This window comes from Mastigoproctus giganteus, chromosome 10 (assembly GCF_048544385.1).
Source record: "Mastigoproctus giganteus isolate SK-2022 chromosome 10, ASM4854438v1, whole genome shotgun sequence".
In the NCBI taxonomy this organism is placed as follows: domain Eukaryota; kingdom Metazoa; phylum Arthropoda; class Arachnida; order Uropygi; family Thelyphonidae; genus Mastigoproctus; species Mastigoproctus giganteus.
The window spans coordinates 139,211,881-139,235,638 of NC_143584.1; the positions used below are offsets into that span (position 1 = coordinate 139,211,881).

The following is a 23,758-nucleotide window of genomic DNA, read 5'->3' on the forward strand; positions in this document are numbered from 1 at the left end:
ATAGTGACTGGGGGAGTCCGAGTAGTGTGTATGCAGGGGGCATTATCGAGGCCACGTTAAATCAAGAATCTGGGTATATTCTTACCATGTGTACGCCATGGCCAAAAATTTCATTACTTCATACAGCATGCCCCCCCCCCACTTTTTCCTACTATCGAATACACCATGAATTGTCAAACTAATAGAGCAAGCTTATCTGTGAAAAGATCTAAACCTCCCAAATACTTCTTAGTTCATTTCACAAATATATGTGGGCTCAATTCTAATCTCAGTGATGTCCATTTCCACTTGCAGTCTCCCAAACCCCATGTACTTTTTCTGACAGAATCTCAGTTATCAGTTGATTCAACTACTGCTCATCTTAGTTGCCCAAATTATTCGCTGTATGATTCCTTTCGCTTCAAAGGTGGTACTTGTGCATGTATCCATTCTGATATTCCCTGTCAGAGACTTGGTAATTTGGAATCTCCTCTCTTTGATGTTCTCTGGCTTAAAATCTCTCTACCTCATTGTGTCAAATTCATCTGTTGTCTCTACCGTTCTCCCAACTCCACTAACCACATGGAACTCTTTGACTTCCTCTCTTTGCAACTTGACTTTCTCCAGTCAAACTTTCCTAACAGTAAAGTAATTTTCCTTGGTGATTTTAATGTTCACAACTCCAACTGGCTTCTGTTTTCTGGTCACACCAACCCAGCTGGTTGAGATACTGAGGCTTTTGCAATTACTAATGACCTTGCACAGATTGTTCATTTACCTACAAGAATACCGGACAATCCTAACCATGCATCCAACACGCTTGATCTTTTTCTCACAAACAACCCTTCTAAGTACACAGTCGAAGTGAGTGGTCCTTTAGGCACCTCAGATCACAACTTGGTGATTGTCCCTTCTGCAATGGAGCCTTTATCTCATGGCTATTCCCAACTTTGTATTGTTTGCCATTACAAGAATGCAAAATGGGATGACTTTCGAGATTTCTTTTCTTCTTTTCCTTGGTCGGATTACTGTTTCAAAACTTCTGATGTCAACGTTTGCTCAGATCGTGTCATTAAAAGTATTCTTGTAGGAATGGAATCCTGTATTCCACACTCCACTTTAAAATTTCATTCTTTATCTAAACCAGCATTTTCCCAGCCTGGGTCCACATGGACCCCGAGGAGTCCATAGAAGCTTTGAGGGGGTCCACAAGAAAAAAAAATTGTATTTCGGGGGTCCATAATATGAGCTAAGGGGTTCATGATAAAATATTATAAATAAAATAATTTGTTAAATAAATAAAAAAAATAATAATAATATAAACTAATGTTATAGAAAAGTCCAGAAATTCGCAGTTAGAAGATACTCTTATTTTCTGGAACCTTCTTTAGTTGGCGCAAAAAAAATTTCTTTCCATAGAAAATTCTCGGAGAAGAAAACATTATTTAAGCACCAACTAATCTAGAAAGAGTCAGTCAGAGGCAGTCATTTCATTCTATAGTGAGTAATCGGCATCGTCGTGGTGAAATCTATTGTTTGTGTTATTGAACGTTATTGTTCTAGTGAACTATATTTCCATTAGTACCTACAAGCATTTCCAATATTAAATATTTGAGGTTAATAATATTATTATTGTTTTCACATTACCCATGGCTCATGCCCAAGAAGAAAACAAGACAATATTTGACTGAATATCTGGCGTATGGTTTTATTGAATAACCAGAGAATATCACAAAACCAGTGTGTCTTATATGTATGACTGTGCTGTCTAATGATAGCATGAAGCCAAGTAAGTTTCGTCACCATTTGGAGACAAGGCACAGCAAAAAGAAAAATAAATCAGTGGAGTATTTCCGAAAACTAAGAGACAATTTTCAAGGAAGAAACAAATTGGATCAGATTTTTAGTAGACAAGCAAGCAATAAAGATAGCGGTTTATTAGCATCACATGAAATCAGCAAAATAATAGCAAAATCTGGAAAGCCACATAGCATTGGTGAAACTGTCATCTTGCCTTCGATATCAGTTGTAATTTCAACAGTGTTAAACAAAAATGCATGTGAAATTACCGATAACCTTCCTTTAAGCAATAACACAATATCCAGACTCATTGATGAACTGTCTGAAGATGTAGAAAATTGCTCAGTTACGAGTGAAACAGTTTGCAGTGCAACTCAATGAATCAAATTTGATGGGCAATGAAGTACTTTTATTGGCATATGTAAGATGTATGGATGATAATCAACTCAGAGAGGAAATGCTTTTTGCAAGATTCCTCAAAACAGATACTTAAGGTGAAACAATATTTAAGGAAGTGCAGTCTTATTTTAGAGAAAAAAATATTCCACTTGAAAATTTAATGGCTTGTGCTACTGATGGCGTTCCTTCGTCGGTAGGTACAGAGGGTTTTTCACTCATTTAAAAAATGCATTGCCAAAAGTATTTTGCGTACATTGCGTGATTCACCGCCAACATCTAGTGGCGAAGGGATTGAGTGGACGTCTTTGTGAAGCCTTAACTCTTGTAATAAAAGCTGTCAACCTCATTAAGGCTAATGCTCTTCAAGATCGTCTCTTTCACAAATTTTGTGATGAAAATGAAGGATTTGACCGTTTTGTACTGCATACAGAGGTGTGATGGTTGTCTAAAAGCAATTGTCTTCATCGCCCTTTGGGACAGTATTGTATCATTTCTAAACGAAAAGGAGATTGGAAAACAGTTGGTTGCCATGAAAACAGACATATTTTTACCTCTCAGATGCGTTTGAAAAACTGAATTCCCTTAATAAGCTGCAGCAAGGACACAATTATGATTTAATATCTAGCAAAGAAGCCATTAATGCATTCCTAGGAAAACTCAAATTGTACAGTCTTAATATCTCACGCTTTTAAGACTGTACTTAAATTGATATATTAAGAGATATTAAGACTGTACAAATTGGTACAGTCTTAATATCTCACTATCTCACACGTTTGAACAGTTTCCAATCCTTGCTTTAGTTAGCAGTGATTTAAAAGATGATGTTTGTGTTGTGTATGTTGATCATTTAAAAAAAAAAAATTATGAAGACATACAAGTTTGGTTCAAGGACCTACGAGAATTGAACATCCCAGATTGGGTGTTGATTCCATTTGAGATAAATGTTGCTGATGTTGAAATTGATTTACAAGAGGAACTTGTTGAATTGCGGTCTGAAGAGACAGTCCGAAGTCTATTCAAAAAAGGAAAGCATGATGTATGGAAGAACAGTGACATTGCATGTAAATATCCGCTTTTATGGGAGAAAGCTAAAATGTATGTCATTGTTTCCCCATCATCTTATCTTGTGGAATCTGGCTTTAGTCATGTAACACAGTTGTTGACAAAAAATCATAATCGACTTGATGTAGTAAAAAGAGGTGATCTTCGTCTGACTCTCACAAAATTGGAGCCAGATATTAAAATGCTAATATCAAAACATCAGCCACAAGGATCTCATTAGTAGGGCCTATTTTATGGGATCCTATTTAATAGCCTTAGGAATAAATTTATATATGTTGTTTGAAATAGTATTTTTAAAAAATTTTTTTTTACTAATTCTGTCATTACAAGTAAAAATGTTTCAGTTTTATCAATTAAAATTTTCAAAATTTGTAATTTACATTTTTTATATTATATTTGAATTGTTTAATTATTAGTTTTTACTAACCTACAAATAAATATTTCATTTAGGAATATTACATATTCATATATGGGGGTCCACATACGTAAAGTTAGGACTCAGGGGGCCCACAAGCAAAAAAATGTTGGGAACCCTTGATCTAAATCTTGGTTTTCCAATAAATGTGCTAAGGCTGTTCAAGAGAAGAACATTGCATATCATAATTGGCTTGTTTCCAAATCTTCAGATTCATTTTCTGCCTACACCAAAGCTTGCAACAATTGTAAAGCAGTTATTAATCAGTCCAAACTAGATTTTGAACAGGCTAAGAGTAGAAAACTTGCTTCTTGTCCTAATGGTAGATGAGCATTCTGGTCTCTTGCCAAAGCTACTGGCCACAAATTTTGCCCTTCTCTGCTCCCACTTCTGTCAAAACCAGATGGTTCTGTTGTCACTTCAGCCAAGGATAAACTGACCTGTTAGCATCCCATTTTTCTTCCAACTCCTATATCAATGATCTTGGTAAAATACCTCCCACCATTCCCAACACACTCCATTCAATGCCTCCTGTGGTCTTCTGTCAAAAGGATTTTGATGAATCTTGATGCTGAGGAAGCTCCAGGTCCTGATGGTATTTCTCCTCTTGTTCTCAAAACCTGTGCTCCTGAACTTAATCCCATTCTTTGTCGCCTTTTTTCATTTTCTTATTCCAAAGGTGTTTTTCCTTCTGCTTGGAAATTTGCTCATATCCAACCAGTTCCTGGAAAGGGTGACAAAATCCCTCCCGTCAAATTATCATCCGATTGCAGTTACTTCTACTACTCTTTCTAAAGTAATGGAAAAATCAATTAACCTCCAGCTCTTAAACTACCTAGAAACGTTCCGTCTAATCAATGATCGCCAGTATGGATTCTGTTAGTGTCGATCCACTGGAGATATTCTGGCTTATGTTACCCACTTATGGACAAATTCAATGGAAAAGTTCGGGGAAACACAAGCAGTTGCTCTTGACATCTCAAAGGCTTTCGATCATGTTTGGCATAAAGGTCTCCTAAACAAGCTTCCATCTTATGGTTTGCGAACTGTTTTTTTTTTTTTTTTTTTATATGAGAACCCCAAACACGAGAGATATTAGAACCTATAGTACTTAGTACCGTGCTTGGGTTGGAGGTTGAGAAGACGAAAGAAGATATTTGTTGATATTGGACTTTAACTTCTGTAGATTGTAATTTTCAGGAAATACATATGAAGGAAGGTTGTTCCAGAAAACGGCAGTTGAATGAATAAATGAGGAAGATGAAAAGTTGGTTCTGTGGGTTTGAAGTTGGACAGTAAATGGATGTTGGCTAGTGGCGGCACGTGTTTGGACTGTTTTGAAAGAGAGAGCGGGAATTATAGAAGCCAATTCAGAAGAACAGTGCCCATGGAAGTATCTCTAGAAGAGGCATGCAGCAGAAACAGTGCGTCTATGAAAAAGCGAGTGGAGAGACTCTGTTAGAGATGAATCATTAATTAACCTAACTGCCCTCTTCTGAATGGAATCAAGAAGCCTGAGAGAGGTTTTGGGGGCACCACCCCAGATGTGGGAACAATATTCCATGGCAGGGCGGATTTGCGATTTATACAGAGTGAGCAGCTGTTTTTTGCAATTGGTTATCCAGTTTTCTCTCTGATCGCTCACTGAGGGTGATGGTAGATGGCTCTCTGTCTTCTAGCTTTTCCACTACTGCTGGTTTCCTCTAAGGTTCAGTTCTTTCCCCCACTCTTTTCTTCTTGTATATTAATGACCTTCTTCCATTGACTGTAAATCCTATCCGTGGTTTTGCTGATGATAGCATGTTGCATTCCACTTTCCATTTTGAGGAACCTTGCTCTGCTCAATCAACTTCAACTTCTCGAATATTCGCTACCGATTCCTTAAATGAAGGTTCTCCAGATAATTGTCCAGTGGGACAAAGACAACTTAGTTGATTTCAATCCTTCTAAAACTCAGTCTTGTCTTATATCTCGCAAAAAAGGATTCTTCTGTTCTTATGCTTACCTTTGGTGACACTCCAATTTCTAGGCAAAATGATATATCTTCTTTGGGGATTACCCTGACTTCTAATCTTTCTTGGCACAAGCATATTACAAATATTGCTTCCTCTGCATCTAAAAAACTTGATTTTCTCTTTCGCTCTTGGCGTTACTTTTCTTCCAAACAGCTGTTCACTCTGTACAAATTGCAAATCCGCCCTACAGTGGAATATTGTTCCCACATCTGGGGCAGTGCCCCCAAAATCTCTCTCAGGCTTCTAGATTCCATTCAGAAGAGGGCAGTTAGGTTAATTAATGACTCCTCTCTAACAGAGTCTCTCCACTCGCTGTCTCATAGACGTACTGTTTCTGCTGCTTGCCTTTTCTACAGATACTTCCATGGGCATTGTTCTTCTGAATTGGCTTCTAGAATTCCTGCTCTCTCTTTCAAAACAGTCCAAACACGTGCCACCACCAGCCAACATCCATTTTCAAACTCACAGAACCAACCTTTCACCTTCCTCGTTTATTCATTCAATTGCCATTTCCTGGAACAACCTTCCTTCGTATGTATTTCCTGACAATTACAGTCTACAGAAGTTCAAGTCTAAAATCAACAAATATCTTCTTCCGTCTTCTCAACATCCAACCCAAGCACGGTACTAAGTACTATAGGTTCTAATACCTCTTGTGTTTGGGGTTTTCATAAAAAAAAAAAAAAAAAAAAAAAAACATCATTCTGAGGGTCAGACAACAATATCTTGCCACTTACACCATGGCTCCATCTTTGAGCCACTATTCAAACACACTGGTATGATTTTTTTGTTTCATCACCATAAACAAAACATTAATACTACTAACAAAACCAGTTGTTACTTGCAACCTGTCAGTCTACTGACAATCTCTGTACCACCAGCTGTTGGAGGAAGTTTGAGCTACAACTTACCACTTCCATTTATTTTCAAACTCATTGAACATGATTGCAACAACACCATTCCAGAAAGTTAATAGGCCACACTTTGTATGTATACCTTTTCCAGGGTTGTTTCAAAGTGTATTGCAGATTTAAGTGGTGCAATCTCTAAAGTGTCTCTCTCTCTAAGTCAGCATTTCCCAAACTTTTTTAGTCACAGAACACTTTTCATCTCACAACATATTCATGGAACACTTATGAAACACAAGTTTAGCAACAGCCAAAGAACTGTTGCTAATATTTTATTACATATGGAGCACTGTGCATCAGGAGCATCTTTATTTCCAACACATGTAAAGCTGATATGTAAATAACTGCCATTATACTTTTGTTTTGGCCTTTTATTAGTTGGGTTCCTGTTTTTTCACTTCGGATTTCTGGGAAACAAAATGCTGCGATTGTTCATCCTCACTTTGAAATGTGACAATATTGTGTTCAATTTCATCAACCACAGTTGCAATACTAGAAGTACTTGCTTCTCGTTTTAAAGTTCCTTTTTTCAACCACAAATCTATGGTCACATATTTTAGTAATATTTCGAAATACTGATAATTATCAAAAAAAAAAATTTATACAAGGAAGTGAGTTTAGTTATGATATCAGTTCGCTTCTTCCTCCCCTTCAACCCATGTACTCCAGGCTAAATCGCATACGAATGGCACACTAGATCACCACATTGCTACTTTTTCGTAGGTGTCATTACCTCTAAGCATATTTCTCTATGCAAAGCCTGCCAAAATAAAGTGTTCTGTGGTCTATTTGATTATTACAGTCTATGCCAGTATATTATAACTGAAAAAAAGTTATGTTAAATATTATAATGATATAAAAGTGGTGTATGCTACAAATATGCAAAAGTTATTTATTTAATTTTTTAAATTATTAAATACAATTTTTCGCGGAACACTAGTGTTCCGTGGAACACAATTTGAGAAACGCTGCTCTAAGTAATTATAGACACAATGTATATGGAAGCTTGGAAACTGATTTTAAAATCAGGAGATTGCACCTGTTAGCTATTGTCTGATTTTGGCTTACAAATGCCAAAATTCTCTTGAATTCAGATCTAGTTGATCAAGTGATATATAAATAAATGTAGAAGATAGTATTACATAAAAAAAAAAAAGTTACTACAGGCTTTTGATTTTTTTCACATTATTTTATAAGTTTTTTGTAATTTTACAAAAAAAACGAATCTAGCAAAATACTTGCTCCTCAAAGCACACAGAGAAAACTCATCCAGAAAACGTTGATTTATTGTAAGTAGATCAAACTTTTGTAAACAGATCAACATATATAGTGGGACTAATTTAATATTCTTATAATTATTAACATTATTATAGTATTATTATTATATTTCATATTTATTTATATAGTAGGGGACTAATTTCATCAATGGGGAAGTTTTGAATACAGCATAGTGTATGGGGACATATTCAATACCCAAATTTAGCTCATATTTTATACGGAGTTAAATTTCTTTTGCTCATTAATTTTTACTCAGTATTTATAGAATTAAATTTACATTCCCACATATGTCTTTCTCACACTATTTAAATATTTGTATGAGTTTATGTAGGGGTCAGTGACAGCCTTGAGCTCATCAGGAGGTTGATGAATTAAGGAGTTTGAAAACTCCTGAGCTAGGGAAGGGATACTTCCCTTTCTCAGTGGCAATGATGTCTCATATTGTGAAACTATTGCTGTAAGTTGCCTCAGTATTGTACCATCAAAAGTATCATTCTTTTATGAGAGGAATACAATTTATTTGTTATAGCCATTTGGCAACTCTCATCCTGTGAACTAAATTGTCACTGGGTTTCAAGCACTGTAACAATGGGATGTCCCACTTCCCATTGATAAGATGGCATTTGAAATGGGAATCTGAGGAATGCATTACATTACAAATAAATAGCTTTATGCTTCTCTTATGAGACATTTTCTTTATTTATAGTGTAACAAAAGCAGCTTTTAGCAGTAACCTCATAAAATCAGAGCCATTTCTTTATCTTTTCCTCAGCCCGTGTTGTAAAACTGGACAGAAATCCAGCTCTAATATTGAGCAGTAAAGTTTTGCATGCTATATGGATAATTATACAGTATATGTATCATTCTAAAATAGAATTCCTAATACTGCATGTAAATTATTTCACAAATAGTCAGTTTTGATTGTGAAGGATATGTATCTGTCTTGATTGGGATATATATATCATTATAGGAGTATATATGTTTTAGTAATGCAGATAAAATCTCTGGTTTCTGAGGCTTTACTCTATTCCATTGCGGGCTTTATTTCATGGTGTTTATTTCATGGTTATTTATTTTTGGTGTTCTGTCAAAGGCAGGCCTGCACACTCGACTACTTCTCCATATCTCCCTATCTGCAACCCTCCTCTTCATTTTTCTATATCCACCATTCCCTTTCAATTCATTTATCATAGTTTTCTTCTATACTCCTATTTACCTATTTCAACCTATCTTATTTTTTCCATACTCACATCTCAAAACTTTCCAGTCTCCTAATATCTTCCATGAAGTACCACATATCATACCAAGCAGTGTACCAATGTTTTCGTTAAACCAGTTCCTAATCTTCCACATAGTGTGCTTTGCTTCTTAAAAGCTTTTATAATCATTGCTACTGTTCTTATTTTGCTGTTCTCTCTCTTTCTCCCCCTCCCCATTTCAATATTTAATTCATACTTTTCTCTTTCCACTTTCATAACCTTTGTCATCCTATATTTATTCTCATTGCAAACCCATCAACTTTCCAAACAACTTTCCTTTTTTTCTGTTAACCAATTTCTGCAATCCTTCCACTAAATCTGCTACTAGTGCCATATCATCTTCCAATCCAATGCTCTCAGTAACTATCCCCCCCCTCTCCATCTTCATTCCATACAGTCTATTGTCATCCTCATTTCCTTTATCAAATGTTCTTAACCATTTCTCCCACATATGTGTGTAATAAAGTTTTGGGCAGACAATGTCCAAACTTTATTACATATATTGCGTCGTTAAGTCATATCCTATTACTTTTTGGTGTTATGGCCTTAGCAATAATTTAACTATCATTAAAAATTTAAATTGGTACATAATGTACCAGTTTTAATAATAGTTAAATGATTTATGCTGAATAATAAAACTAAATAAAATTGCATTACCCAGTTATGTGCATTATTTTTATCTTTCAGTGTGTATCATGGTATCCTAAACCAAATCTTGATCACCTTTTAGCAGTGGGACAAGCCAACGGAAAGGTAGTACTCACTAGGTAAGTTTACTGAATTTAAATTTACTAAACTGGAAAGGAAAGAATAATTTAGCATGTGAACTAGTGCAGCATTTCATGTGATTTTACATGCTACCTTTTTAATTTAAGTGGCTTAAATGGTTTGCTTACTGACCCCCAATAGATTCAATAAGGGGTATTATTGAAAGCAACTAAGAAAACCCTTAGCCATAATTATGAGAGCATCCTTGGACTCAGGGGAGGTCCCCACGGACTGGAGATATGCAAATGTATCCCCAATTCACAAAGGGGGATCGAAGGGTGACACGAGTCACCAGTTAGTTTAACAGGTGACTTGTGACGTCTGTAACTGGTGATCAGTTAGTTTAACTTCTGTTCCGGGTAAAATAATGGAGTCACTGGTTAAAGATGCATTGCAGGATCATCTAGACAAGACTGCAGCAATAATTCAGACACAGCATGGGTTTGTTAAGGGAAAGTTTTTGTCTGACAAATTTGATAGAATATTATGATGTGGTTACAAAGGAATTGGATTCAAAAAATAATTTTGATATCATATATTTGGATTTCAGTAAAGCTTTTGACACTGTTGCGCATGGAAGACTATTGTATAAATTGGAGCAGAATGGTATTAAGGGTAAGTTGCTACAATGGATAAAAGGATGGTTGAGTGGGAGAAGATAGAGGGTGGTAATTAATGGGTGCTGCTCTTCGTGGACTAATGTTATTAGTGGAGTCCCACAGAGTTCGGTGTTGGGTCCTCTGTTGTTTTGTGTATTTATCAATGATATTGATGAAGGTATATCAGGCTTAGTGTCGAAGTTTTCAGATGATACAAAGGTTGGCAGGTTTGTTAATGACAGTAATGGCAGTGTGCTACTGCAATAGGATCTAGATAATTTGGGCAGATGGGCAAAGTGGCAACTGAAATTTAACCTTGACAAATGGAAAGTACTGCATATGGGTAGAAGTAACCCCAGAGACACGTACCAACTGAGTGGTACTACACTTAAGGTGGTAGAAAATGAAAAAGACCTGGGAGTAATTGTGCAGTCAGATATGAAGTTTTCTGAGCAATGCAGACAGGCTGCCAGGGCAGGTCATGGGGTTTTGTCAATGATATATAGGAATTTTGCTAGCAGGGAAAAGGGTGATTGTCCCTCTGTATAAGGCAATGGTCAGGCCACACCTTGAGTACTGCGTGCAGGTCTGGAGACCTCATTTTAGGAAGGATGTAGATTTGCTTGAGTGTGTACAGAGAAGGGCAACAAGATTGGTGAGGGGAATGAAGGGATCCTCTTACCAAGAGAGGCTTAAGTTTTGCAAATTGCAGTGGCTGGAGATTAGGCACCTGTACAGGTGACTAATACACGTACACCTGTACACGGTGATCTGATTGAGGTGTATAAGGCCTTGAATGGATTGAGCATGCTGAATTCTGATGGGATCCTTCCATTTGTTCAGATTACGAACCTAAGGGGGGGCATAAATCCAAATTAAGAAAAGACAGATGTAGAATAGATGTGCGGAAATTTGCCTTTAGCCAGCGGGTGGTTATTTTCTGGAACAAACTTCCATCTATCGTTGTGGAAGTTGATAGGTTAAATAAATTTAAGGAGGAACTGGACAGGCATTTGGAGGGAATGGTGTGATTTTTTTTTTTTTTTTGGCTGATGCTGCATAAGCTTATACATTTCCTTTCTTGCATCACATGCCACTACTACTACTACTTATTCATGGTTATACGTATACAGTAGAGTAGTGTTTCTCAACCTGTGTGCCACGAGTATGCTTCAGGTGTTCTGCAGAAATTTCAAAATAAAAAAAATAATAATAATAAATCCAAGTTTCATAATAAAAATTAATTCAAATAAAAAATTAGTTTATTTACGCTGCAGCCCATTCCAGCAGTCAATGTCACTCATATTTTGATTTCTAGTACTTGATCTGTTCACCTTTAATCCTTTATTCGCCTTTTGATTCCTAGAAGTGGATCTGTTCACATTTATCCTGCCATTCTTATCACTTGAGAGCCTCTCGCAGGCACCTGCAGTTGTATAAGCGCAACTTGTAAGCAGCATAATAAGAAATTTCGTTTGTGTTTTTAAAGTACTTTTTATGCTTTTATGTCTCTAAAATGTCATATTCTGTTAATTCGTATAGAACAGGTATTTTAATTCAACTGTAATGGTACATTCTAGAAGTACAGTAAATTCGCAGTTTCGCGTATTCGCATTCGCTGATTTAATATAAAATGAAACCTAAAAAAATGTGAATTTTAAAGCGCTGTGAACATTTTCTGCCATAAAAAAACATGGATGTGGCTAAAATTATCTTTTCCCTTCAAAACAGCGCTCAGTGGGTGGGTAGAGAGGGTTGACAAAATCGCGAGCGTGGATGTTTCTCGCTAATCCTTGTTCAGTATGTGTTATGTGCTTGTCATGGAAGGTTTCGTCATTTGCTTTTAATTTATATGCTTATAAATTGAATAATTTATCAATTTATAAATTGAATAATTTATCAATTTATAAATTGATATGCTTACAAAAGTGATAAATCTACCGTTTTGCGGTGTAAAACAGACTTTTTCGAGTGTGTTAATGGAAGAAAGTGACTTTATTGTGGACAAGTTCTTTTTAACCTGTACAAAAATATGGCTACGAATAACAAGGGAAATGTGAAAAAATCAAAGAAGGTGATGACATTACCGAATAAAACTGAGTTATTAGATAAAATTTCTAATGGTGAAAATGTCTCCTCAGTGGCAAAACATTATAAAATCAATGAGTGAACGGTACAATAAATCAAGAAATCTGAAGAAAAAATCCGTTATAGTGTCCGTGAAAACGCGCTAATTGTTTCAAAAATTTGCTCTGTAACTCGTGATGCTAAATTAGAAAAAATGGAAAAAGCTTTAAATCTGTGGTTAGAAGACCGAACTCAAAATAAAATTCTGTTAAGTTCACTCATCATTCGTGAAAAGGCAAAATCTCTTTTATCAACACTTTAGCGAAATTGGTGATAGCACTGGCGGGATAAGTTTTTTTTAGCTAGCAAAGACGCTGGTTTGAAAGATTTGTTTGAAATTTCTATAAATATTACATTTAATATTAAAAGGTTTCTTATTTTCATTTCAATGCCATATGCTTGCATTTCACTATGTACTGTCTATGTACATAGTCATATTATGAAGGTACATATAATACATACATAGACAAAATTTTAGACTAGTTTTTCTTATATATTTCATACTTTGGAACGGAACCCCTTTATTACTGTGGGAGCCATAACTCAGTATTCACGTTTTCGGTATTTGCGGCATTTCTCAGGAATGTAACCCCTGCGAATAGCGGGGGGTTTACTGTACTTTAATTTTTTTACAAATTATTAGCGATGGATAAATTTTTATTGAAAGGAAATCAGAAGAGGCAAATTGATAACAACGAGCTTGAAGAAAATGACAAAAACAAGCAACCATCAACATAAAAATAGAAGAAAACATATTATTGTAAATATGATGATGATTATTTGGGAATGGGATTTCATATGCTAGTACTCAAGATTGTCCTCAATCTTTGTGTGGCATGTGGTTTAAAATTGTCGAATGAGTAAGTGGTGCTGAGTAAATTGCAGTGTCATTTTTCTGTGAAACACGAGAATTTATCATCCAAAACTGTGGAGTATTTTAAGACTGCTGGCCTCTACTAGAAAACTAGGTACAGAATTTTATAATATGGCTAAAATATCTGATAAAACATAAGAACTATTTAGTAGCCGAACTGGTGGCAATAAAAAAAAAAAATAAAAATAAAAAATCTCACTTGATTGCAGAAAGTCTGTTTTACCAGCATGTCAGGTAATCATGAAAAGTATTTTGGCAGAGGAAGCTGAAAAAAGAAAGTGACCACTTTCGAACAGCAAAATTAGCAGGCGTGTAAAAGAAATGTCTGATGATATTGAAGAATAAGTTTTTCGAAATATTTATAATTTTGGGCGACTGTTTGCTTTGCAAGTAGATAATTCTACAGATATTAGCAGGAAAGTCCAATTAATAGCATTTGTCAGGTTTATCAAAAACGACACAATTATTATTATTATTATTATTATTATGTTTTTGTGGTTGTGATGAACTCACTGAAAGAACAACTGGCCAAGATATTTTCAAAGTAATGAATAATTATTTACACAAAAGTATGGTATGTTATGGAAGTTGTGTGTTGTCATTTGTACAGACAGTGCTCCTGCCATCGCAGGAGCACTAAAAGGAATAGTAAAGACTAAGTAAAGACTTAGTAAAACAACACAATTTAAATACTATTACAGCGCACTGTTTTAGACACAGAGGAGCTCTAGCAGCGGAGACAGTTGTACCTGATTTAAAACTTGTACTGAATCAAGCAGTTAAAATGATCAATTATATCAAAACTAGACCACAAAAAAAAAATACGTATTTTTGAAAATTATGCGAGGAACTGAAGTCTGCATCATTTTTCTTTAATGATGCATACTGAGGTTCGATGGCTATCAAAAGGAAATGTGTATTGGTGCTGTAAATTAGCTTTTGTAGCAGATTTATTTGTGCAGCTTAATAAATTAAATATCAGTATGTAAGGCCCAGAGGAAAATTTACTCACTTCTACTGACAAGTTGTTTGCCTTTAAAGAAAAGTTGAGTATATTGAAAAAATAGGTAAATGAAAAAAAAAAAAAAAAAATGTTTCCCTTGACTGCCAAAACGAATTATACTAATATGGTTAGGGAAGAACGTTGTGTGGTTTTCTATCTAATTTGCTAATTTGTTATTATAACCTCGAACTTTCATCTAGTTTCTGTAAATTAGACTTGATCATATGAAAATGCATCTTAGTTGATTGTTATTTAGATCTGCTCAATGTAAAAAAAAAAAAAAAAAATATATACATATATATACAGTAGACTCTTGATTTTCTGGGATAGATGGTAAAAACTGGATAATCGATTTCCCAGTTAATCCAAAAATACAGAAGTCCCCGACATACGTAAGAGATATGCTCCAGGACTTCTTACTTCATCGAGTTTTACGTAACTCGGGCATGACTAGTAACATATTGCTACTGTATTATTATTCACAAATCTGAATTCAGCGCGATACTTGTTAATGTTTGGGTATTTTCATACATCCTTATTATTTTAATTTTCTGATCCAACTCGATTGCTTTCCTTTTCTTGGTAGATTTACTAGCACCGCTGTCACTTATTCTCTTAGTCGGCACCATGATAATGGTCAAAATTAAATTTTCTGTAAAGAACTTCACAGGGTTAAGGTGAAAACTCACTATTATCACACTGCGCGAGCTCTCATTTTACTGAAACACATTTCTGGAGGTCAACAAAACCAATTTGCACTTTCCATTTTATTGGGCTTTTCTGTTCGTGCATCTAATTATAAACAGGTAGTAAACGCGATCTTATTGCATTTGCGATAATACCAATAGCTAGAATTCTGTGGGTTTTTATGTTATTATGGTGAAATGTGTGTCCCCCTTCACTGAAATCTTCAGTCATATAAAAAAAAAAAAAACCATAAATAATTGTAAGAATCTTCTCTTTTTTTCCTATTTTTTTTGCTTGTTACTCCAATCTCATTTGTGCAATTTGTGCATGCCATGATCGTCATTATTGATTGCTTATTATTATTTTTTTTTTTGTTGTTGTTGTTTTAAATTTTACAATCCCAGAAAAAAAAAATTGAGTGAAAGCAAATTTATATAAAGCCATAGTTACATAAGTCTGGGACTTACTGTATCGAAAAATTTTCAGCAACCTATGTAAAAGATATGCCGATAGGTAAAAAACTTACCACATACTACTCATGTGTCCAATACGATGCTTCTGTTTATTTTTTGTATATTAAAGGGAAGCTGTTCAATTTTAAATCGAATAGCTTTATTTTTTACCCTGTTGCGTATGGTTTGGTCAGATGTATTTAACGGATGCACAGTTTTCAAACTTTTGAATAATTTAAAGTCTTTGTTAAACTGAAAGCGCAATTATATTATAATTTAATTGAATTATACTAAAATAATTAGACTAAAAGAGTTAGCAAAAACTTAAGATGCTGAAGTTCATGACAAGAAATATGCATTTAGTCAAAGCTTAATAAAGAGACGGCACTCACCTCAATAAGGCACTCACCTCAATGGGGTAAAGGGAAGGGTTATTGTTTTCGTAAGGCGACTACAATGGTCTGAGACCAGTATTTAAATTTTATACAGTGGGACAAACTGATTATGCTACCAACAGCAAATTCAAAATGGGAAGCATTCAAAGAACTTATCTTGGAAGCTACTAGGCTTTACATACCAACTAAGAAATATTCTTCAAGATTTAGGCCTAAATGGATGTCAGATGAACTAATGAGACATATGGCAGAGAAGAAAAATGCTTGGGAGACATATAAATTAACATGTGGCACAGAAGCCTATGATAGATATAAGTTGATCTGTAATCAAGTTACAAAGGAGGTTAGGCAGGCGAAGGCAGATTACGAGAAATCTTTGGCAAAGGATGCAAAGAAACACAGTAAAGAGTTCTTTTCTTATGTAAACTCTAGAAGGAAGGGGATGAATCAGATATTCGATGGTTCAACTGTTGATGGTCCTGCTCAGGTAACTAACAAACTAAATGAATATTTTGCATCGACATTCACACATGAGGAGTTATTCAGCAAGGGGAATGCCAGAGGTGTATTCAACTCTGGCAGTAAGCTAGATAATCTTGTAATAACTGAGAGTAAAGTGGAGGAGAAATTGTTGAAGATAAACACAAGAAAGGCACCTGGGGTGGATGGGATCTATCCAGTTATATTAAAGGAGGCAGCAAAGGAAGTAAGCAAACCCTTAGCCATAATTATGAGAACATCCTTGGATTCAGTGGAGGTACCCATAGACTGGAGATGTGCAAATGTGACCTCAATTCACAAAGGAGGATCAAAGGCTGACACAAGTAATTATAGACCTGTGAGTTTAACTTCTGTTCCAGGAAAATTAATGGAGGCACTGGTTAAGGAAGCACTGCAGGATCATCTGGACAAGACTTCAGTTATAGCTCAGACACAGCATGGTTTTGTTAAGGGGAAGTCTTGCCTGACCAATTTGATTGGATACTATGGTGCAGTCACAAAAGAACTGGATGCAGGGAATAACTTTGATATCATATACTTGGATCTTAGAAAGGCTTTTGATACTGTTGCACATGGAAGACTGCTGCACAAATTGGAGCAGTGTGCCATTGGAGGCAAATTGCTGCTATGGATAAAGGGGTGGTTGAGGGGGAGAAGGCAGAGTGGTAATCAATGGACACTGCTCTTCATGGACTAATGTTATTAGTGGAGTCCCTCAGGGTTCAGTGTTGGGTCCATTATTGTTTTCTGTATTTATAAATAATATTGATGATGGTATATCAAGCTTAATGTCCAAGTTTGCAGACGATACAAAAGTTGGCAGGGTTGTTAAGAACACTACTGACGCTATGCTGCTGCAACGGGATCTGGAAAGATTGAGCAGATGTGCTGAGAGGTGGCAAATGAAGTTTAACATCGACAAATGTAAAGTACTACATATGGAAAACAGCAACCCCAGAGCAACGTATCAACTCTGGTACTACACTGACAGTGGTAGAGAATGAAAAGGACCTGGGGGTAATTGTGCAGGCAGATATGAAGTTCTCTGAGCAGTGCAGATGGGCTGCAATGATATACAGGAATTTTTGTAGCAGGGATAAGGAGGTGATTATTCCCTTGTATAAGGCAATGGTCAGGCCACACCTTGAGTACTGTATACAGGTCTGGAGGCCTCATTTCAAGAAGGATGTAGAGCTGCTGGAACGAGTACAGAGAAGGGCAACAAGGTTAGTGAATGGAACAAAGGGTTGCTCTTACGAAGAAAGGCTTAAGTTTTGCAAATTACAGTGTCTGGAGACTAGGCACCAGCGAGGTTATCTGATAGAGGTGTATAAAGCCTTGAATGGTTTGAGCATGCTCAATGCTGTTGGGATTCTGCCTCTTGCTCAGAATAATCACCTGAGAGGACATAAATTCAAATTGAGGAAAGACAGATGTAGGATAGATGTCTGGAAATTTGTTTTTAGCCAGCTGGTAGTTGGTTGGTGGAACAGACTTCCATCCCTTGTTGTGGAAGTTGATAGCCTAAATAAATTTAAGGCTCAGCTGGACAGGTATTTCGAACGAACGGAGGGGTGAAGTGGAAGTTTTTTTTTTTTTTTCTCCTGGCTGATGCTGCATAAGCTTGCTTTCTTGCATCATATGCCTCTACTAATGCTAATTCTAATAATCCATTGTGGTTATATGAATCATGAAACAGTAGTGTGAGAAATCATTGGTTAAACTTAAAACGGCGTTTAAAGAATGCGATAAGGAAAGCTTAATTAAAAAGTAATTGTAAAACTTAGCCTAGAGGAGGAGGGGGAGGGCCAACTATCATCTTCTAGTTGCTGAATTACAAAGCTGTATAAATAAAATAAAATTATCTGAAATTAAGAATTAAAAAAGGAATAAGGCCTTGGCCTTATTCCTTTTTTAATTTTAATTGTAATAAGTGAAAATTGGAGGAATATTATTCACATGCTATAAAAATGAAGATATAAAGCACAAATTTATACTTTTAATTTACCTTACCCATTAACAAAATTAAATGATACGTGAAAATCGGAAGAATGTTATCCAAAGGTTAGCAAAATAAAAATAAATTTGCGCTTACGTGCATAGCTTAATTAATATACATACAGTACTAACTAAACATAATATTTTGTAATCTGATATTTCTCTTCACTGTCTTTTTTTTTTTGGTTGTAAAATCTAAAACAGTAAAAAAAAGATCAGCGTCAATCAATAACAAAGAACGCGGCATGCAGAAACTGCAACTAACATGATACGTGCAAGTGAGGCACGGGTTAAAATATTTACAAAGTTTAGATACAGGAATGAAGAGATTCTGAACATTTACAAAGTTTTATTTTATCGTACTGAAGTTATGGTCTTCTTTTAAAAGGAAACAAAGGAAAGTGCAAGTGCTGGCACTGCCAGCACTTGCATTTTCCATTGGTCTCTTTCCCTTCACCATTGTAATAAGTAAATAGGAATGAAGCAAAGATTCTGAAAATTTATTTATGTTTCTTATATGATTGAAGATTTTAGTGAAGGGGAACTTCATCATAATACCATAACGTAAAAACCCACATAATTCTAGTTATCAGTATTATTGCAAATGCAATAAGATTGAGTTTACTACCTGTTTATAATAGATTGTGCTAATAGAAAAGCCCAATAAATCAGAAAGCGCAAATTTGTTTTTATTGATGATTTTTTTGATTTTTGGTAGTTGTTGGCGCATCGGCTTCTGTGGCCATATTGCACCTCCCAAGGTTTTTGCAGTACTTTGATCCAAGCCCGAGGCGGGAATCGAACCCGCGACCTTTGGGTTGCCGGGCAGGTACTTTACCCACTTGGCTAGCCCGGTCGGCCTTGTTTTTATTGTTTTATGGTGGTGACCTCCAGAAATGTTTTAGAAAAATATCATAAAGGTGTTCAAAATTGATTCTTATAAAGGGACATATGATAACGATGAAAGTGTAGTGAAATTTCCATTATAAAAATGACTTTTAGAGATAAATAGCATTAGCATTAGTAGAGGCATACGATGCAAGAAAGCAAGCTTATGCAGCATCAGCCAAAAAAAAAAAAAAAAAAAACCCTCCCATTTCACTCCTCCATTTGTTCCAAATGCCTGTCCAGCTCAGCCTTAAATTTATTTAGGCAAAAGATGGAAGCCTGTTCCAGCAATCAACTACCCTCTGGCTAAAGGCAAATTTCTGCACATCTATTCTATAACTATCTTTCCACAGTTTGAAACTGTGCCTCCTCAGGTTCTTAATCTGAGCAAGACGAAGAATCCCATCAGCATTCAGCTTGCTCAACCCATTCAAGGCCTTATAAACCTCAATCAGATCACCTTGCAGGTGCCTACTCTCCAGGCACTGCAGTTTACAGAACTTAAGCCTTTCTTGGTAAGAGCACCCCTTTGTTCCCCTCACTAATTTTGTTGCCTTTCTTTGTACTTGTTCTAACAACTCTACAACCTTCCTAAAATGAGGTCTTCAGACCTGTACACAGTACTCTATGTGTGGCCTGACCATTGCCTTATATAATGGGATAATTACCTCCCTGTCCCTGCTAGCAAAATTCCTATATATATCATTGACAAGAGTCTATGACCTTCCCCGGCAGCCCGTCTGCACTGCTCAGTGAACTTCATATTTGACTGCACAATTACCCCCAAGTCTTTTTCACTTTCCACTTCCCCGAGTGTAGTACCACACAGTTGGTACATTTCTCTTCGGTTACTGCTACCCATATGCAGTACTTTGCATTTGTCAATGTTAAACTTCAGTTGCCACTTCTCAGCCCATTTTCTCAGCTTATCTAGATCCAGTTGGAGTAGCATACTGTCTTTACTGTTGTTAACAACCTTGCCAACCTTTGTATCATCTGCAAACTTGGACATTAAACATGATATACCTTCATCAATATTATTGATAAATATGCAAAACAACAATGGGCCCAACACCGAACCCTGAGGAATTCCACTAATAACATTTGTCCACGAAGAGCAGTGTCCGTTAATTACCACTCCCTGTCGTCTCCCACTCAACCATCCCTTTATCCATTGTAGCAACTTACCCTTAATGCCATACGTCTCCAATTTGTACAGCAGTCTTCCCTGTGCTACAGTATCAAATGCTTTCCTGAAATCAAAGTATATGATATCAAAATTATTTTTGGCATTCAGTTCCTTTGTGTCCACATCATAGTATCCAATCAAATTGGTCAGAAAAGACCTCCCTTTAACAAACCCATGCTGTGTCTTAACTATGATCCTACAATGCTTCTTTAACCAGTGATTCCATTATTTTCCCTGGAACAGAAGTTAATCTAACAGGTCTGTAGTTACTTGTGTCACCTTTTGAACTTCCTTTGTGAATTGGTGATACATTTGCACACTTCCAGTCCATGGGTACCTCCCCTGAGTCCAAAGAAGCTCTCATAATTATGGCTAAGGGTTTGCTTACTTCCTTTGCTGCCTCCTTTAATATAACTGGATAGATCCCATCCACCCCTGGTGCCTTCCTTATGTTTAACTTCAACAATGTCTCCTCCACTTTGCTCTCAGTTATTACAAAATCACTTAGTTCCCTGTTAGTGTTTGATAAACTTCTGGCACTCCCCTCATTGAATAATTCCTCATGTGTGAATGTAGATGCAAAATGCTCATTCAGTTTATTAGCTACCTGAGCATGATCATCAACAGTCAACCCATCTATGTTAAGTGGTCCAATATAATTAATCCCTTTCCTTCTAGAGTTTACATAAGTCAAGAACTCTTTGCTGTTTTTCTTTGCAACCTTTGCCAAAGATTTCTCGTACTCTGCCTTCGCCTGCCTAACCTCCTTTTGACTTGAACCATTTCATTAGACAATTTTTTTTTTTTTTTAAAAATCATTGATAGTACCATAGATAGTAATGGTGGTGATGTTATATAGCGAAAATTTCAATTTCCTAGGTCTTGGAACAAAATGCCAAAAAGAAAAACAATGTGTATTAGGTTCACATTATGATATTTTCATGATACCTCCATTTATTCCTACAGGATGCAAAATATGTTTCCACGATTTTTTTAAGTTTGCAACGTAGAGTCGAGTATTACATAAGCCGGGGAGTGCCTGTGTAATGTTAATTTTAGTTATATTTTGAGATGGCTATGGTCTTGCAAAGCCACAAATAAGTTTTATGGGTTCGAATCCCTACACTGCTTCAAAAAAATGAATAGCCTATTGTGATTGGTGCTGAAAATCTGCTTGCCCGTAATTATAATTCAATATGTATGCTGTTACGATGAATATGTAAACCCTTCTGCCTTTTGCCGTCTATAGAATAATAATTTTGTAAATTAGAAATTTAAAAATTTATTTACATATGTCAAATTATTTTAAAAAAAAAAAAGTCATATATTGGGTAATGCTTAAAAATCAAATATTGGTTAATGTTTTTAATTAAAAAAAAAATGTGGCTTTATTTTTGTCATAATTCTGTTATACAACTGATTTAATTTTAACTTCAGTTTTAGCCAGGGATTTGATACAGCTGAATTGGTCGGAAAAGATTTTGGTGAGTATTATTTCTCTATAACAAAGAATTTCTGTGTTAACTTAGTCTCAACAAATATTATTGTACAACCATTTCATTAGACAATTTTTTTAAAAAAAATCATTGATAGTACCATAGATGGTAATGGTAGTGACATTATTATGTGTGTTATATTGAGTCCTGTGAGACACAGCATGTGTCTAACCATCTCTTGCATCTATTAGAGCCATAGCAAAATACTACAAGTGTAAGTTTATATTATAGAAATAGTCTAGCAATAAATCGCTGTCTCTACTCTGCTAGATAGTGACTGGGGGAGTCCAAGTACAGTGTATGCGGGGGGGGGGGGGGGGGGGGTATTGTTGAGGCCATGTTATGTCAAAGAGCTGGGTATATTCTAACCATGTGTATGTCGTATCCAAAAATTTCATTAATTCATCCTTGTCACCTTTTCTTACTTCTGAATACACCTTGCCATGAATTGTCATACTTATCTGCGAAAAGATTTAAACCTCCCAAATACCTCCTTGTTCATTTCACAAATATACATGGCATTAGTTCTAATCTCAGTAATGTCCATTTCGGCTTACAGTCTGCCAAACCACGTGGAATTTTTCTGACAGAATCCCAGTTATTGGTTGATTCAACTACTGCTCATCTCAGTTTTCCAAATTATTTGCTGTATGATTCCTTTCGCCTCAAAAGTTGTACTTATGCATATGTCCATTCTGATATGCCCTGTCAGAGACAGTAAGTTGGAATCTCTTCTCTTTGATCTTCTCTGGCTTAAAATCTCTATACCACATTTTGTCAAATTCATCTGTTATCTGTATTGTTCACCCAACTCCACTAATCACTTAGAACTCTTTGACTTCCTCTCTGTGGAACTTGATTTCTCCAGTCCAACTTTCCTAACAGTGAGATAATTTTCCATGGTGATGTTTTCTAGTCACACAGACCCAGCTGGTTGAGATGCTGAGGCTTTTGCAATTACTAATGACCTCTCACAGTTTGTTCCTTTACTTACCAAAATACCAGACAATCCTAACATGCAGCCAACACTCTTGATCTTTTTCTCACAAACAATTCTAAGTACACGGTTGAGGTGCGTAGTCCTCTAGGCACTTTGGAATAATTCTTTAAATGAATTAACAGATAACAACTTGGTGATTGTCAGATAACAACTCGGTGATTGTCTCTTCCCCAGTGGAGCCTTTATCCCATGGCCATTCTCATCCTAATGTTGTTTGGCATTAAAAGAATGCAAAATGAGATGATCTGCAAGATTTCTTATCCCTAGTGGGATTACTGTTTCAAATCTTCTGATGTCACAATTTTCTCAGATCGTGTCAGTGAAATTGTTCATGTAGGGTAGAATCTTTTATTCCACATGCCACCTTAAAATCTGATTTTTTATCTAAACCTTGGTTTCCAATAAATGTGCTAAGGATGTTCAAGAGAAGAATGTTGCATATCGTAATTGGCTTGTTTCCAAATCCCAGGTTCATTTTCTGCCTACACTAAAGATCTCAACAATTGTAAAGCAGTTATTAATCAGTCCAAATTAGATTTTGAACAGGCCAAGAGTAGAAAACTTGCTTCTTGTCCAAATGGTAGCCAAGCATTCTGGTCTCTTGCCAAAGCTATTGTCTGAAACTTTTGCTCATCTCTGTTCCCACCTGTGTCAAAACCAGATAGT

At 35.9% G+C, this 23,758-nt stretch overlaps 1 protein-coding gene across 3 annotated transcripts in view; it reads left to right on the plus strand.

The window, feature by feature from the left end:
• mio (GATOR complex protein mio) overlaps positions 1 to 23,758 on the plus strand; it is a 294,475-nt gene that overhangs the window by 63,293 nt on the left and 207,424 nt on the right. For all 3 annotated transcript variants that reach the window (XM_090384080.1, XM_090384081.1, XM_090384083.1), the window contains 2 exons: positions 9,803 to 9,882; positions 22,034 to 22,080. In XM_090384080.1, the coding sequence (XP_090240206.1) occupies positions 9,803 to 9,882; positions 22,034 to 22,080 (127 nt within the window). The remainder of the gene's footprint in view (positions 1 to 9,802; positions 9,883 to 22,033; positions 22,081 to 23,758) is intronic.